Source organism: Colletes gigas, unplaced genomic scaffold (genome assembly GCF_013123115.1).
Source record: "Colletes gigas isolate AHSC1104 unplaced genomic scaffold, ASM1312311v1 Colletes_gigas_Sc00015, whole genome shotgun sequence".
NCBI lineage: Eukaryota > Metazoa > Arthropoda > Insecta > Hymenoptera > Colletidae > Colletes > Colletes gigas.
The window spans coordinates 5,556,678-5,575,127 of NW_025106644.1; the positions used below are offsets into that span (position 1 = coordinate 5,556,678).

General features: G+C 37.0%; 2 protein-coding genes and 1 long non-coding RNA gene across 4 annotated transcripts; 1 reads left to right on the plus strand and 2 right to left on the minus strand.

The window, feature by feature from the left end:
• Positions 1-375: 375 nt before the first annotated feature.
• LOC122399990 (ras GTPase-activating-like protein IQGAP1) lies at positions 376-7,355 on the plus strand. Its single transcript, XM_043401138.1, has 26 exons — positions 376-435; positions 582-675; positions 753-987; positions 1,069-1,213; positions 1,283-1,440; positions 1,518-1,652; positions 1,713-1,797; positions 1,869-1,960; positions 2,037-2,199; positions 2,264-2,427; positions 2,497-2,631; positions 2,709-2,865; positions 2,937-3,182; positions 3,262-3,410; positions 3,513-3,656; positions 3,731-4,036; positions 4,214-4,378; positions 4,447-4,560; positions 4,631-4,968; positions 5,038-5,262; positions 5,331-5,721; positions 5,800-5,979; positions 6,042-6,171; positions 6,247-6,517; positions 6,585-6,866; positions 6,930-7,355. Exons 1-26 carry the CDS (start codon positions 390-392, stop codon positions 7,288-7,290), a joined length of 4,911 nt encoding a protein of 1,636 aa, XP_043257073.1. The 5' UTR covers positions 376-389; the 3' UTR covers positions 7,291-7,355.
• Positions 543-3,427, minus strand: LOC122399996. 2 transcript variants are annotated; one of them, XR_006259315.1, is made up of 3 exons: positions 2,534-3,427; positions 2,189-2,431; positions 543-658 (listed from the first exon to the last, which is right to left on the minus strand). It is a non-coding gene; the product is annotated as an uncharacterized LOC122399996 (long non-coding RNA). The 2 variants fall into 2 exon arrangements; XR_006259316.1 differs by having other exon boundaries at positions 2,512-3,427.
• A 4,487-nt stretch (positions 7,356-11,842) lies between the features above and the next one.
• Positions 11,843-18,387, minus strand: LOC122400047. The gene is made up of 14 exons (XM_043401249.1): positions 17,860-18,387; positions 17,272-17,451; positions 16,995-17,199; positions 16,716-16,912; positions 16,403-16,637; positions 16,184-16,343; positions 15,883-16,114; positions 14,269-15,816; positions 14,033-14,202; positions 13,520-13,942; positions 13,270-13,445; positions 12,934-13,181; positions 12,597-12,860; positions 11,843-12,503 (listed from the first exon to the last, which is right to left on the minus strand). Exons 2-14 carry the CDS (start codon positions 17,409-17,411, stop codon positions 12,332-12,334), a joined length of 4,170 nt encoding a protein of 1,389 aa, XP_043257184.1. The 5' UTR covers positions 17,412-17,451; positions 17,860-18,387; the 3' UTR covers positions 11,843-12,331.
• Positions 18,388-18,450: the final 63 nt, after the last annotated feature.

Below are 18,450 nucleotides of genomic sequence, written 5' to 3' on the forward strand. Positions count from 1 at the left end.
AATAACGTATGGATAAGTCTGTCTAAAATCTGAACCGAAGGAAATGTTTCTTTGTAAACATCAAACGATCAAAAGATAGTTTTTTATTGGTTGTATACTCACAAACGACCCTCTCACTTTGGCGGGAGAGACCATACTGACGTTGCCGCCAGAATGTGAAATTGGCGCTAGTGTCTTTCAATCCTCGATCGAAAGGACCAATGAAATATTAGATAAATGCTATCGTCCAATGGCATTTTAGACTAGAATGCATTTCTGTTGGCACTACCGGTCAGTGTTGCAACATTCCTGCAAATTTGAACAAGTTTAAATACATGGAATTAACGTACCGATTCATTATCGCATACGGTTGCCAATTTCTTACTTTGTAGATTATATTTCTCCTATTCATGGGTATGAATGATATTAATGACAAATCAATTAATCATGAAAGAGGTAAGATCACTAATAAGCGGGAACGCTTCACTTTTATTCCATATTTTGTATCAGGACACCGAATGTCAAGAGTTTTTCCGGTAGCTTGCAATGTCACAAAGCGGACTCATTTAATTATATTTTATTTACGAGGAAATGTTTTCTAGGTATAGATGCTCGTAAATCAGCCGAAGAAATGGACGAGCAACGTCAAAAGACGCTTGCTTACGAGTATCTCTGTCATCTAGAAGAGGCAAAGAAGTATGACTGTCAATGAGTCGTACACGTGTGTTTGCTATTCCACTTTTCACAAGTCTTATACTGTTTATATTTCGTAGATGGATGGAGGCGTGTCTCAGGGAAACGCTTCCTCCTACGACCGAATTGGAAGAGAATTTACGGAACGGAGTATACCTGGCAAAACTTGCACATTTTATGGCGCCGGAAACCTTGCCTCTGAATAAAATTTATGACATCGAACAGAAGCGTTACGGGACAGCTGGCTTACAATTTCGTCACACGGACAACATTAATCATTTTTTAAAGTCCCTAAAATCTATGCAACTTCCCCTAGTATGCATCTGTTATATACTAAATTTAGAGTTATTTCCATAAGAGATTGTTCAAAATAACGAGTGAAATTGTTTTTAATAGACCTTTCAGCCAGAGACTACCGACATCTACGATAAAAAAAATATGCCTCGTGTGATATATTGCATTCACGCGCTCAGCACTCATTTATTTAAACTTGGAAAAGCCCCACAGATTCAGGACTTGTATGGAAAAGTGAATTTTACTGGTATTTATTCAATTGCATATTACGCAAGCTAAATACGTACCAAGATATTACAAACGTTATATTTTTTAGACGAGGAAATCAATGCTGTCAGTAAAGAGCTGAAAAAATATGGAATTCAGATGCCTTCCTTTCAAAAAATTGGGGGCTTGCTGGCGAATAGCATGGAGACCGATGCTGCAACGCTTCATGCTGCGGTTATAGCAATTAATCAAGCCATTACAAAAAAAGTGTGTACGTCGTTTATGTGTCTAAAACAATTTAAATAATAATTTACATAATTATTAATCGATGATTACTGTTTAAGGATTACGGGAAAACATTAACTGCGCTTCAAAACAAAGTAGTACAATTGAATAATGTTGTGCCGCTCTATATAAAAGAGTACAGTGATGTTTTAACAGAAGCAAAAGATTCTAAAGCAGAGGCTGCGCTTAATAGAGTGAGTAGAAGTTAATAAATAATAAAAGCATATCGTTAATAATTTATATAATTTTGGCAGTCTTTGAACGACAGCTATATACCAGACGTATACGACGAACTATTAACTCAAGCAGAAATTCAGGGACATATCAATTACGTAAATCGTAAGTTGGGGTATATTAGAAAATATTTGATGATTTTATTTTTTTATTTTAATTATTAATATTTCTTTTAGTTCAATGCGCAATGGAAAGCTTAACTCGATCAATTCGTTATAAAAATAATCAATTTATGGATACGTTAAAATCACCTACTTTATGCTTACAAGTACATTTTATATCTCTACATTTATTACTCCCGTTATTTGATGATATAATATATATAAATACTATTTCTTTGTTAGAACATTCTACATGAGAATGCAGAATTTTATAAAGAACAATTATTGCAACTGCTGGAAAGCCCTGAATGGAACAATACTTATTCAGAAAGCAATCATCACTGGAGACAATTGCTTCAAAATGGAATTAATAAGGGGAACGAAATAGCACTTACAAACCGAACACGTTGGTATTTTGTAACAGAAATTGCAGCATTGTATCGAGTACTAAAATATCTTTATCGATACAGGCGAGGAAGGTGTTAAATTCTTAAATGTAACATTGCAAACCGGCGTACAGAGTGAATTTTATGATGCTCTGAGAAATCCCAGTCTTGGATTATGCGATAAAATCGAGGAATTTGCAATGCCATTATATTACGAAGAAATGAATGCAGATCGTATGGAATCTCAGGTAACTGGAACGTGAAAGACACTAAAATTATTTATTTTTTTTTATTAATATAAACGATACGTTTAACAGAAAACCCTTTCGTACAACGATATAATAGTTAGCGTACGTGTACTCTCGTTAATCGCCGAAATCAGCAAGGCAGTGGACACTGGAAATCCGGATTTAGTTTATCAGTCACTGACAAATCCAAATTGCCACGTCTCTGTAAGCATAATTATTTATTTTATGTCAGTGCGGTTACTGTAATGCGAAGTTATATTTTTACATAAGTCGTATCTTAGGATTTGGATCATGAGAATAAGGTAAAATATTGTAGAGCACTGGCGGCGGTTCGATGTGAAAAGCAAGCGATTGCTGAAGAATGTCCTCTGTTAACATATATCGATATCCAAGAATGTATCGATGTTGTGAATCAACAGTGTCAAAATAACGACGATGGTATGTTAAGTATCTTTTTAGACTACCACCACATATCATATGTATATTCATATCTGTTTGTTTCTTTGCAGTGATACAAGTATTGCGTAAGTTAAATTTCGCTGTTGACAATAACGATCGAAACGCAGTTATAACTGCTTTGAGGGATACTTCTTTGAAACTACTAAAGCCTACTTCACCCGAAGACGCATCCCTTTATCTGAAATTATTTAAAAAATGTCTTGCTGAAAAACATTTGGATGGATCCGAGTTATGGTTGGAGGACGTAGAAGCCGTATCGAAAATCGTTGCTGCGGAAGCTGAAACAGTCCAACACGGTATACTGTATTTACAATTGTTCTTATGTTTCTTATAAAATTTTTAGCAATTTGGTAAATGCATTTTGTCTCTTTGCAGCGTGCACGTTTTTGGCACAGGTGAATTTGGGTTTACAGCGAAACGATATGCTATTCACGATCGATTGTCTGCAAACTTTTGGCTTGAAAATACCAGAAAAATATAAGACTGAATGTTTTCAAAGTCTGTGCAACGTGAGAACAAAGAAGGTACGATTTCGAAATAAATTATAATTGGTATTTGTTGATTTTCGTCTTATTTTGGCCTCTAGAATCATCAATTAATTAAATAATTAATTTACACCATTTCAGGGTAAAAATTACAATTGCGCGCTTGTTCGTTTTATTACTCCAAAAGGTAACGAATCATATTTGGACTTGGAGAAGTTTAATTACACATGGGATTGTCCAAAACATATATCGGAATCATATTACGTTAATGTGGAAGACATAAAGGTATTCTACAACTAACCCTTTAGAATAATTGAACCGATAAGTCATAAAAAACAAGTATGTATTTTTTCCCCCAGAAAATAGTAAAAAATACCACGATAAAAGAACACGAGGAACATAAGATAAACAAACAAATAATCCGATGGCAAGCTTGTATTCGAGGATATTTATTACGAAAACGAATTTCCGATAGATTCTCATACTTTTATAGAAACGTAGATAAAATAATTTTTATACAGTCGTGGTGGCGTGGTATAGTTAAGCGAAAACGTTATTTGAAGTTGCTAGAGGAGAGACGAGAACAAGATACAGAGAGATATAAAAATAAATATTTAAAAGTTAAAGCGAAATTTGCTGATGTATTGGATCGTTATAGGAAACAGGTAAACTGTATTTATTTTATTCGTGGTTAATATGGTAAAAATAATTTTGCCTTATTCGATGCATAGTATTATACAGGGTGTTTAGCCACTCCTGGAAAAAATTTTAATGGTGGATTCTAAAAAATTTTCCCAGGAGTGTCTGAACACCTTGTATATATATATTTATATATATTTTAGGAGGAAAACATTATAAAAATACAAGCTTTATGGCGTGGTCGTGCCGAAAGACGAGCCTTCCATTCGTTGCTGTATTTAGAGAAACCACCTTTTCCTGTTGTTCGTCACTTTTCTGCAATTCTAAATTTCAACGCGGAGGATTACGACAGAGACTTGCAGTTACAAGTAAGAGGATTTTTAATTTTCATTTAAAAATTTATTATGGAATTTTGATCATGATATTGTCGTTGCAGCACCTGAAGCACGAAGTAGTGCAAAGTATACGACACAATCAGACCTTGTCGCAACAATTGGATAGCATGGACATAAAAATCGGATTGCTCATTCAGAACAGAATTACGTTACAAGTAATGTTTACAAAAATATGACAGTTATATTTGCCAGGCAGCATCGTATTTAAATAAAATTAATTTGCAGGATGTCGTGGCGCATGGGAAGAGTTTAGAAACGCTCGCGAAACAGAAACATTCCAACAGGGAGCAAAAAAGCATTTTATCGGACGGTGTAATTTCTCATAAAGGGTTGAAATCATTAACGAAGGAGGGACGAAAAATGTTAGAGGGATATCAACATTTGTTTTACGCGTTGCAAACTAATCCGTCGTACTTGTCGAAATTATTATTTCTTTTGCCTCAAAGTAAAACGAACAAGTTTCTTCAAAATGTGATTTTAACATTGTTCAACTTTGGATCAAATATCAGAGAAGAATATTTATTATTGAAGCTATTTGGAAGCGCGCTGCAAGAAGAAATCAGGTATATTTTTCGTAACATAACAATCCTGATAAAATCAATTACATGGAAAATTAATTATATTAATTTTAGGTCCAAGTTTCAAAAACCATCCGAGGTTGTAACCGGGAATCCACTGGTGTTGAAAATGGTAGTAAACTATGCACGACAATTGAACGGTCAAAGAGCTTTGAGGCAAATTGTTGGGCCAATTATCGAGAAAATATTAGCCGATCGAACACTGAACATAGAAACAAATCCAATTGATATTTATAAGTGTTGGAGGAATCAATTAGAAATGGAGACGGGAGAAACACTGTAAGTAAAAAAAAATGTACTAAAAATGTATGCGTATTTGTTTGTTTATAATTATTTTTTCTTAATAGAGATCTTCCATACACGGTGACGCAACAGCAAGCTTTGAACTACGAACAAGTACAAAAACGACTAAACAGGGGCATACAATTGTTGCAAAGTACCGTTTTAGAATTCCTAAATAAAATCACGGAATCTCGTGATCTGATACCGTATGGAATGTTGTACATGGCAAAGATTTTAAACGATTCATTGATCGAGAAATTCCCTAATGCTCCGGAGAAAGACATACTGAAAGTGGTTGGCAATTTGATTTACTATCATTTTATTAATGCGGCTATCGTAGCCCCGGACGCCTTTGACATAATCACATTACCAATCGACAGATCATTATCGAACGATCAACGACGAAATTTAGCCAGCATTGCAAAAATATTGCAGTTCGCCGCTTCCAAAAAAGGGGTAATTATACTCATTTTTATGATCTGGCGACATGTAAAAATAAGTGAAAAATAAATACTCGGTGCAAAATTCTTTCAGTTCGGCGAGGAAGCGTCGCATTTGTTCTGTTTGAATTCGTTCATAATCGAGTGCCACGAAAAGTTCAAACAATTCTTCAGATACTGTTGCCAGATTGAGGATTTGGAGGAGCATTTTTCTATTCACGAATATACCGAGGCCACGCTCATTCACAAGCCTGAGATTTACATTTCGTTACAAGTGAGGCAACTACCCTTTTAAAACTCAAAAATAAAGTTCTTACGCACCTTTTTTTCTTTCAGGAAATTTGTGACACCCACTGTCTCATGTTGGAGTATCAGGATCAAATTGCACCAGATCCAATGGATCCGTTGCACGATCTATTAGATGATTTAGGTCCAGCGCCAACTGTTGCATCTTTGCTCGGAATCTGTAAGAAACAACGTTATTGTTCGTTATTGCAGTATATTCGAATTAATAAAATGTTACGTTAAAATTACTTACCAGCTGATCGGACATGCGAGTCGAATTTAGTAAGGTACGGGAAAACTGAAGTGTGTCTGGTACTTACTAACAAATTTCAAGTACCTGAGAACGAAGACGCTAATTTGAACAAGCTTTTTATTAAGACCAAGGAGTTATTGGTGTCTGTACTTCAATTCTTAAAAGGTCAAACGTTAGTAGAGGCATTGGAAACGTTATGTTCTCCTGTCCAAGAAAAACTGTACGATGTAAAATGTACCAGTATATCGCCTACTTTGAACGTTATTCACAAAAGGTATATAGAGGAAGTTACTTATTTAACAGGAGATAAGGAAGAAATGAATCGTTGAATTTATTTTCAGCTCGTCTTTGAACGATTGTAAGCATCAACTGCGCGCGTATCTCAATAAACTTGAATTGGGAGGATGGGTCAGTCAGGCAGACGGATATCAAAATATCATAACAGCGGTGGCCAAAGATCTTTGTAACAAAGGGAAGTATCGAATTATTCGAAACAAGGAGCTGCAGACCTTGCATTTAACCAAACAGAGATTGGAAGAAAAATCCAAGTATTATCAAGAACAGGTGGAGTTTTATAACGAATATATACAAAGATGTTTGGAAAATTTACACACAGGGAGAGGGTACGTACATGATTGTTCTTAATTTAACGATTTCTGCTTGTAACCGATTTGAATCATTTGCAGATCTTTGCAAGCGTTCAAGGTGACTCAGAAAAATAATCACGGCAAGCTAAGATCGAAAATGACGTTGAAATACTCAGCCGCGAAATTGCAGGAAAAAGGAGTGCTCTTGGAAGTTGATGGACTTCCGCAGTCGCAGTTTAAGAACGTTATTTTTGAGATAAGTCCAACGGAACATAGCGGACTTTTTAGCGTACGTTGTAAATTTATGGGAGTAGAAATGGAGAAAGTTGATATCGATATACAAAAGCTGCTCGAGTTACAATTCGAAGGCTCACCGATTATGGACATGTTCGGTAAGGCAAAGGTTAACGTGAATTTGTTGTTGTATTTATTGAATCGAAAGTTCTACGGTAAAACTTGAAGAGGAAAAACGTAAATATATTATTAGTGGTTATGACAGTTATGCGCACTCGTGCAATGTTTTATTGTAATCGTGGTTGCCTCAGACAATGGTACGTGTCTCGATGTGTTTCGAAACTCATAAGACATCCTAACTCTGAGTTTTGACATCACTTGCAGTTGCCACACGATAATTTTATAATAACGATTCATTTATGTAAATAATTGTACTTATAAGAATCAACGTTTTTAGTATAATAATCCTCCGCATGTATTTATGTAATATTGTGATCGAGTATTATAGCACAACTGTGCAAAAAGAGATATGTATATGAATTTTACCAAACTGCCAAAGTAATAAAATTATGCAAATTGTGGAACTGGTCTACGATCATTTTTTAATTTTATACCGTATCCTTAATATAGGTAAATATATCATGTTTGGTTTTATTGCATAAGTTGTTCCATAACTGAGATGTTCAATATAAAAGTTGTTCAGTTTATTTGTTCAGTTTAGATGTTGTTCCAAAATATGAGATTTTCTTGGTCTTTAAAAAGACCGGTTTGTCCCTTGACCGCTGCTCGTGAACCATCTTCTTGGTCATCTTTGATTTTGATTGAATGGAAATCTTCAATTAAATTCTTCATCTCAAATTGCTCAGAAAAATTGTCAATTTTCAAACGATCATAACTTTTATAATAGTAAAACTTATCTCATTGAAATTTTTTCTAGAAGTTGAGCTCATGAATACCCAGAAAAAAGTATTAGACAACATTTCATTTTGATTCAGATTAAAAGTCAAATTTCTATTGTTTTAAATTCGCAGCCATTAGCTCGGTGTTACCCATAATGAATAATTTCTTCGTCAAAGGTAACACCGATTACCAGGTCTCACCACGAGGAGGTTGCTGCGATTGGAGACCCAAAGTGAGATCGATGGAACAAAGTTCGGTCGACCTTCCTTTTTACACACTTAGATTACGCAAAAAAAAGATGCCAAGTAATTACTGTTCTAAAACAAAGGAGGAAGCTATATTGTGGGAGACGCGACACGACGAAACGCGACACAATACTGCACAGTGCAGTAGGAATATGAGGTGCGACACGTACCGAATAGCGGGTCAAAAGGGGCAGCTCGTTGCCTCTCAGCGAGTCCAATTGAAGGGGAGGAGAATCGACGCACCAGACACGGGTTCTCCATTTCTCCCACGCATCCTGCTGGGAGCCCACGGGACCCAACTCGGGATGGCTGACAAAGGAGAGAGATCCTGAATCCGGGCTACCGCAGACAGGAACAGGTCCCCTCTACGGCCGATGACTCTTTCCCTAGAATTGTCCCACCAGAGGACGGCAACCGACCCTTCGAACCATCTAAACGGCCGATCACTTGCTTTTTACATTAAAGCAGCGGTGACCGGAGAAACGAGACTAGAAAAGAAGCTATTAATTATTTCATCACTTGGCAATCTACGCAGTAAATAAAATAATATACAATGTAAATTGAAAATTAACGTCGTAGGTGGAATTAATGAGATTAAGGAATTGAAATAAACATGGGAATGAGAAAGAAAGGAAAAAGAAATATTCGACGTTAATTTTTACACTCGCGCCGCGCCTTAAATTTAATGTTCTTACGTGCAGATGAATCCGAAGTCCTCCCTCTAAAAATTGATCTGAATAAAAACTAAAATAAAAATTAGTAGTTAGACACACAAATTAGAATTAATTATACGAACAAATATAGGGGCAAATACAAATACAAATAAACAACCAACATAACCAAGAAGAGAATAAGTAAATAAATAACAACCCCACGATGAAAATAATGAGGAACAAAATGATTTGAAAAATCACAACCCAACGAAGTAAAGAATGAAAAAGAAAATAATTCGAAAAATAACAACCCATCGATGTCGAAAATAAAGAACAGAATAATTAGACAAATTTCTACCCAACGATGTAATATATGTAGATAAAAGCTGAAAGAAAAAACGAATGAATTATTGGAGAGACGAACAGAAACAACGAAATAATACATCCCTATATATAAATAGAAAACACAATAATGGTATTAGTTATATAAATATAAATATATGTATGTATTATACCAATCGGCGATACCAGTCAGCATCGTAGAATCAGAGAATCTGAAACAGAAATTACGCGTAACAGTACCCCTGACGGTTACAGGAGTACTGAAAATTGTTGGTCATCTGTGGCCTCTTTTATGCACTTGGAGGCAACAAATACAGCAGCCAATCAGCAGCCAGTCCGCTGGGGGCGACATTCCGATGGGGGCGACACTTGATTAACAAAGTTGCACAAACAACAAAATTGCATAAATACCGAGTAATTTTTCGAATATTCTTAGAATGTCTGCATATTCCTCACCAAAATACGCGTTGTTTGCACTTTGAAACATTAAGATCCTTCAATCCGTTCAGAAGTTATAATGTTTTAAACATACGCAATGAAATGTCAAACGAACATTATTTATCTTTAAAACATTATAATTTCTGAACGGATTGAAGGATCTTAATGTTTCAAGTTGCAAACAACGCGTATTTTGATGGAGAATATGTAGATATTATTTATATATACCTATAAGTATTCCATTATTTCAAATAATAATTCTTATTTATTTTATTTGCAATTACTGATCATATCTGTCAACTAGCGACTCCCTCAGCCAATCAGCGCTAGCTTCAGGAAAGTTTATAAAAACCCGTGCCCCCCTGGCGAGCGCGCGACAGTTATCATTCAACCACCAAACAAGACGGATCGTAACGAGATGAAGAATTTAATCCAAGATTTCCATTCAATCAAAATCGAAGATGGCCAAGAAGATGGTTGACGAGCAGCGTCGAAGGGACAAACCGGTCTTTTTAAAGACCAAGAATAATTTTATATTGAACAATTCAGAGACTGAACACCTCTGTTATGGAACAATTTATGTAATAAAACTGAACATGGTATATTTGCCTATATAGGCAAAAATGGTATATTTGCCTATATAGGCAAAAAATATACAAATACAAATTGAATTCAATATTAAATAAACATTCTTTGTTATAGAATCAAAGAATTATTGTTTGAAATAATAGAACAATTAGAAAATAAATCGTTTGAAAATAATTTCGAAAGTCTTACTTGATAAACTATATTCAAACGATTTATTTCCAAAGTATTGTTTTATTTCAAACACGATCACGGTGTCTTAAGACATGTATTTACGTGAAAATTTTTAATTCAGTGTGGAGTTTGGTTATATGTCGTGTCTGTATAGCTCGAAACGTAAAAATGCCTGAGTAGTCGAGATTCGAAATTGTATGCTGCGAAGACGGACTTCAGATGTTCAAGAGCAAGACGTGAAGACTTACCATTCATGTTCTTTATCGATTTTCCGAAGTTGCATGAAGTGTTGACCAGGCGTAGCATGTGGCTCGTACGGTAAGATATGTCTGCTTTCCCCATCACTCCATTAGACGCTATGGAAGTTCGTAATCACTATTGTCGATTTCGATGCACTGAATTATGCCCGATCCAAAGAAAGCACTTTCTGAAATACGAGGCAGGTCGTGGCAAGAGTGGAGACCGAATGGGCCCGGGCGCCGCCATTCGAGTGTTAAATGCGACTAGTAATTTCAGAAGAGACTTATATTTTTTTCTAATTTTTATAAAAATAAGTAAACTAACGGTAGTAAATGTCAACCTATTACTGAGAGAATATGCTTCTTCCCAATTCGTTTCCATAACTAAACTTAACGTCGGCTATATACCATTTTTGTTTTTCCATCGTATTCTTTTATTAAGAGATGTGTCGAATAGTGGTACGTAATATAATATCGCATTAATATCTAAACATTTTTATGTTGCGTTGTCAAAACAAAATAAGGCATATTCTTACAGATACCTAAATGAGAACAGTAGGCTGTCTATTATTGTTTATACGTCATGTAATGCTATACATATAATTTATATAATCATTTAAATATCAGACAACCTAGCGTTCTTGTGCATTTTATAAAATCTAAAATCGAATCGCTTGAACACAAATCCGAAATTTCTATCGTTTGCGTAGTTTAATACAATAAATTCTATTTTATAAAATATACTACATAAAGGCCTGTTTAGTGGATACTGGCGAATAAGCCTGCACATTTGAAAGAAAAGAATATATCAAAATAAAAGCAGATAATCGTATATACATTTAAGAAGAACTTTGTATAAAAGCTGCTTACACATTTTGTGAAATCCTCAATGTCATATTTCGCTCACTGTTAGATCGTATATTTTATTAATAACTAAATGCCGATTAAAAAATTATCTAAAAACAAAACAAAATACATTAGCATCTTGATCGATCGATCGCAGCGTAAATATTTTTTATTTTTTGCTTTACAGAACATGTAATGATAATAAAACTTTTCATACAGTCATGTTTTAAATGCTGTGCGTGTAAGAAATTTGATATCTGTAGAACAAAAGTTTATTTTATATATACGATATAAACACTACATACATAGATAAACAGCCCGCATTTATCACACGCGCGTTGTATTATAAATATTACTTTTACATATTCGTGTTCTTGAAGTCTTGTTTTTCTTTCTTTTCTTTTTACTCAACTTTATTATACAAATCTGCCTTTACATAATTTACGTGACAGATGCTAACATCCAGGTACTGTGTCACGAGGTATCTTGAAAGACATTTTTATAACTTATGGAGCGTAAAATGTCAGTAATATAAAAGTTTTCCTTATTCTTTTTTTTTTTTTACTCGATTTTTTCCCACTTTTTAATCGAATCAAATATTCAATACTCCTAGTATAATTGATTATGTGCAAGCAATATAGTTCATAAAGCCTCCACGAAGCAGGCCATAAAGTGCATTTCATGTGTTATTAACTGTGTAGTACATATATCACTGTAGTATTAACTTTTATAATAAATAGCACAATAACATCAATCATCCGCATTCTTCTTCCCACCTCCTGGTTCTTTACTAAATATGTGCACACAATGAGACGTAACATTCGATATAACGCGTTGAGTAAGTGTTATCGTTTGTTCAAGATATTGACAAAGTTTCTAATTTTTGTCTGCGCGTCCATCTGCGCCAATGTTTCTTCCATCATGTTGCGCAGTTTCGATAAATCCGGCATTTTATCGCAGGATTCGATATTTAATAGCTCCGTGAAGAATTTCTCCCAAACGGGTCTCTTTATGTACCTAAAGATTTTAATCGATAATATTTTAATGAACTGTACCGTTTACTCCGTACACTATAAAAATAAAAATCTCCACTTAATTTGTTTTAAATACCTTGGTAACTTTGTGGTGATGAACCAGCGACCGCCGACATTCGAGACTCTCATGTAATTACCAAACAGCAAACAATGGCTCGTCGCTGCTAAACAATATAAATCGGTCTGGTACGTCCACGGTCTACCAGTTTGCATCTCGATACACGTAAAATCTTCCGTCTTTATGACCTGAGTAAACGTCGTCTTCTCTGGCAAAAGACTCATATCTATGCTACATCCGAAATCTATCAACTGTATCGTTGGCCTCACATCTTCCGTAGGTCTGCAAGTTAATACGATAAGTAAACTAGGTAAATATAGTCAAATAATTACAAGAAAATGTATCGAGTACGTACAAACGCATCAATAGAAAATTGTCCGGTTTTATGTCCCCGTGTATTATTTGGCATTTATGCAAGTACTCCACAATTTGCAACATTTCGATCGTGAAGAATATAGCTAACTGCTCCACCAACGGTTTACCCGTGGCAATCTTAATCTGATTCGTTACCGATAACAATGTTCCAAATTTGGAATACTCCGACACTAGCACGCTGCTATTATTCGCAACATATACCATCGAGACATCCATAAATCCACGCAACTGAAAATAAAAAAAAAAAACAAGTCAGCACATCGGAAATCAGAAAATAGTTCCAACACCATGCTGACTGACGTAATATGTACGTTACCACGTGCGGATTAGTTAAACGAGCTTTTATCTCCCTAGTGATATAAAATTCCCAAACCCAAGCAGGCTTCTGAGTTTTCAGGGCAACCGTTTGACTCGTTTGCAAACTCGTTGCTTTGAATACTGTACCATACATTCCCTTTCCAAGGCACTTATCCAAATCGTACGTTTCATTACCTGAATATATCAAACGCAATTAAAATCCGAAACAATATGTACCTTCGTTAAACTCTGTACAAAAATAGACTAACCAAGCGTAACCACAGTAGAAGGCACAAGCTTATTTAAATTAGTATCTAGTCTCACATATCCTTCCGCATGATGCGGCTGGGGGAATTTAATTTTCTTTAAAAGACCAGCGATTAAATTTTTGTCAAAAGGATTTATATCCCCCGAAGGGAACTGAAAACTCTCTTCCTCTGCTTGTTCCATCGGCTCGTGGTGCTCCTCGCACTCCATCGAATCAACCTTCTCCTGTTCCTCTATCTCATTAAGTTTAAAATTAATCGACTTCCGTAGATCGCAGTTCTTCTTTATTTCCGATGTAATCTGATCCACGTTGCGTTGCACCGTGCGCGGGCTTTGAGCGTGAACAGCTTGAATCTGAGCCTGAAGGTTCTGATCGTAAAGTTGATTCACGTGCAGCGTACCATCGGTGGTTTCTTCGCTTTCACCTTATCAAACAAAATGAAACCCTTTCATACTTGCAAGACACTAACAAAATAAACAAAGATATCCAAGTACATTAAATTAAATTAAATTACATTGGCTGTGTTCTTTTATAGGAATCAAATCTTCTTTGGTTAACGTGAAAGCCAATGGAGCGGTTCTTATGTGAGTGCTGCTGCCGGAACTGCTCGAAATATACTCTCTGGTCGATTCCAGTATGACGCTCAATTTTTCCTCGCCTTCGACAAGAGGCGCCTCGGCGTTGCTGCAAAAATTAAATCGTTAAAACAATGAAAAACTTTTTCTATCGTTCCAAGTATTATTTACATACTGCGGGGGCGGAGTGCATTGGTTCGAATACTGTGGAGTCTCCTCCCGTGGTTTGTAAGATTGTCTAAAATGAGTGGTCATGGGCGTGGAGCTGGTCAATTGCTGCGTGTTAAACGCGTCGGTGAAGCACGTGTCGTTGTTGCCCGATAATGGCGTGATACCAAGACTTTCGTCGATGTATAAATTATTTTCATCGACCGGCTTTGATGTCATATTCTCCTCCATCGATCCGTTGTAGTCAACGACAATGGCGTTTTCTTTGTCCTCGGCGCCTTCGAGATACTTGATGTCTCTGCGATTCATACCCGGGGACTTTATATACGGTAACTCGGGTGGCATTCTGTACGGTTTGTTGGTCTCGATGTCGGGCTCTGTAAATGCTGGATAATGAAGCTGTTTAGCAGGTTCTACGTTTTGCTGCAACAACGTGGACTCCAACTGCGCGGGATATTGTTGGTAAGCGATATCGTTTGGAGTTATGCTGCTGTAAACAGTGTGCTGCAAGTGTTGCATGTGTTGATGCGCCGGTTGATGATGGAGGTGTTGATTGGGGGACGATTGGTGTTGCTGAGGATGAGTCTGGTGATGCTGAATCTGACTGTGAGATTGCAGATGCGACGGATGAGTGAGAGACTGATGGTGCGTCATCACGTGAGGCGACTGATGCGTTTGTATCAGCTGCTGATGATGCCGAGAATGGGACTGTTCCACTTGCTGCTCGTGATGCTGCAATTCGTATTGGTACGTGGTGTGCAATCCAGGAGTACCGTAAGAGCTAGGATGCTCTTGATTCGGATAGCTTTGATGGGTGGAATAGTTCTGATGATTCTCCTGGTCGTTGTACGGCTGCACGTTATATCCCGAATGGTGTTTACTACTCGACATTGCGTGTTGTGTCATTGAACTGTCCATGTGTATGTCGAAACACATTTTTAAAATTTTCGAATCGGGAATTCTAGGCGTCATGGAGCTACGAAAGTTGGAAGTGGTGTGCACCGCTTCTGGCGAACGCCACATATCTTGCACGACCGACATCGCCTCTTTCGTGTTAACGGTAAGACTTTGCCCGAGTAAATGCTCCTCGGGATCAGCGGTCAATGATGACGTGTGATGTTGGTGCATAAAACTGGAGACTTGTAACTTTTGTTGCAAGTTTAATTCCGCCTCCATTCTCTGCACTTCGAGTCTTTGAGCCTCGAGTCTCTCCGCTTCGAGCCTCTGAGTCTCGATCCTCTCCGCTTCTAATCTCTCTAATTCCCGTTGCTCCGCCTCGCGCCTCTGGCTCTCCAGAACTAAATTCTCAGCCTCGTACTGCTGTCTCTGTAGTTTCTCTTGCTCGATCTGAAGTCTTTGTCTATCTAATTCAAATTGTTCGACCTCCCTTTGTTGTTGCACTTTTCTATGCCTCTCTGTTAGCTCCTCTTGATGCTTGTACTCTTGTCGCTGCCTGAGCAGTTCTTGCAGAGACATACTGTGCCTCTGAGGTTCCGTTTGTTGAATTTGTTGCTCCGTCTCTCTTATGTCTTGCGTTTTCTCTAAAACTTGCGGTCTATAATTTAAAAGATTACAATTACAACTCAATGCTCTCGTTCTATTTTAATAGAATGAACGTTACCTTTGCAAATATCGTTGGGCCCTTATTTCTTCCATGCTTAAATCCATATTGTTGGCGTACACTAAATCTTTCGGGTAATGCGGTCTTAATATAATACTTGGGATTGGAACGTCGGGAACAAACACAGGCACTGTTGAACACCCGGGATAATTACTGCCGTCAAAAAAAAATGTATGATTTGGGAATAATCTTACTTTGCCTGTGTTATAGTCATCTGGCTGATCCTCGTGAACTACGATTTAAACAAAATTACTTGTACACATAAACATATGTGAAACCTTTATGTCGACCAATATTTTACCTTTGAAAGCTGGCTTTGTAACGGATGTCATTAAGGGACATCGTTTACTTCCGCCGCCATTCCACGGACCGGGTTTAATAGTATTTTCTTTATGTATCGTATCCTCTATTGGAACATGGTCCAGTATACTGGAACTTTTCATTTCGCAGGGAAGATCTTCCTGTTAAAATATTTCAATGTACACGTTTTCTTTGCCAACCGTTAAAAATAATTTTCTACCTGATATATCTGTATCCTGGGATTTAATGCGGCGTTATGAATCGCTGTCGAAACTTGCAGAACAGTACCGGGGAAATATTCGCGTACTCGATGCCCGGTACGTACGCTGCTAACTTTCTTGCCAGCTTTAATCGCTTTCAAAGAGCTAAATGCTTGACGTTGCTCGAGAAGCGATCTTTCGGTACGATCCTCCAAATGTCCTAGCGTTTTACGCGCAATCGCGAGTTGAAAGTTCCTTAAAATAAGACAAACAATTTGAACAAAAATTCACAGGGACAGGTTTGTTTAATACGTTAACGTTCGACGTTTATACTTGTGGGCGTAGTCCAGTTCTTCCAGGGGTTCCGCTTTGCATGCCAAGCCCATCAAATAAACTTTATCCGCGCGTTTGTAGTCCTCTATCTGTTCTAATTCAAAAGCCCATGCTCTGTACGTATCCGCCACCATAGTCCCTATTCCATTGTTGTATAAAAGTTGATACAGCTCTAACGGGTTCTTTTGCATACTTATCTGTACAGGGAAATTTTTATTGACCAGAATGTATAATAAAACTTCTTCTTTCTGGATAAAAGAAGCTTTTTAAATTCCCTACGTAATTAATCCAGAGACGTATGTATCTACGGTCTTGATGATATTTTACTTCCTTTTCGAATATAGCCAAGCATTGCTGCAAAAGTTTAGCGATATGGGACTCGTGTCCACTTTTCGGGCAACTCTGCTCCATCCAAAGTATATATTCGTACCAATTTTCTAAAGGATCATCGCCTTCGTAATTTTTTATCGCAGCTTCATACATTCTAGAATAGAAAATAAAAGAATCGTTTCGTAACTAATTAAAACATAATAGAATTAATTCTCGTTTTACGCACTGCCTTTCTTGTAAAAGTAATTGCTGAACATCAGTGTCCTCTTGTGCTCTTAACGCGGTTCCCAATTGTGCAGCATTTCTTCCATAACGCAAAGGCTGTATATTTTCTTTAGAGCGAGCTATGGCTGTTGCAGGGTCCATTTTTTAACTCAATATATTCTTAGACAAACTATTTTATATTCTAAAACAAAGAAAGAGAAAACGCAAGATAATCATCAATACCATTGTATTTGTTATCAATTGTCCTGTCAATTTTTAATTCCGTGCCCTCAACTCTATTTCGATGGAAACAATAGTGGGACAATGCAAAACGTCATTGGCGTGATCGAGGATGTTTACAACAAAATCGAGAGAATTTTGCGAATTAACGGATAAATAACTGACAGAAAAGTGTAAAACGTAGGAATTATTTAGCTCGATCAATCTTTAAACGGAAAATTGTTTATTCGTGTCAAAGTGTAAAAAGCCGCATTAATTATGGGACAGCCCTATACGCCAAGATGCATTCGGTCGAACGTAACGCAAACAATCTTCGAAAATTACTAAACAGTGGAGCGAAGCGTAAGTTGTTTTCTCACGAAACGCTTACCTCTCACACGTATCAAAACTTTGCATAATATTCTTTGAATAGCGGCGGACCTTCGAATTGTAGCAGATCTGTTCTTGATAACTCCAATAAGGACGCTATCAGTCTAGGTTACGTTAGTCTTCCATTTAACGGCTACAGACCACCAACGGTTTTTCCACTGTCTTCTGCTACGCTGTGCCTCAAGTGATGCAAGAGTTACGTTTCGCTGACCACGAATTTTAATTCGATCAGCTACGCGAGACAATCGAGGACCAATACAACGATAACTTCACACCGCTTAATACAGTTTTCACGCAGATTTCGATTGTGAATTACCAAACGGCACAGCTGTTGCAGGACCTTGCATCCACCCCCCCGACAGATCGAAATTCGAACCTTCGGCCTCGACTGCTTTGTCTGGAACAGTCCTTTGCGGAACTGCTCTAGAAAGTATATAAAGCATCTGCTCTGACTGCCTCTGTTGCTAATGTTGCTATAATATACAATGCTCTACTATGCTGGGAGCATCGCATTAAGCTACACTCGCACTTATGGCAAAATCAACGTGTCGATGAGCACGTATTACATATGTGAAAACGTGGCTTTATGTGT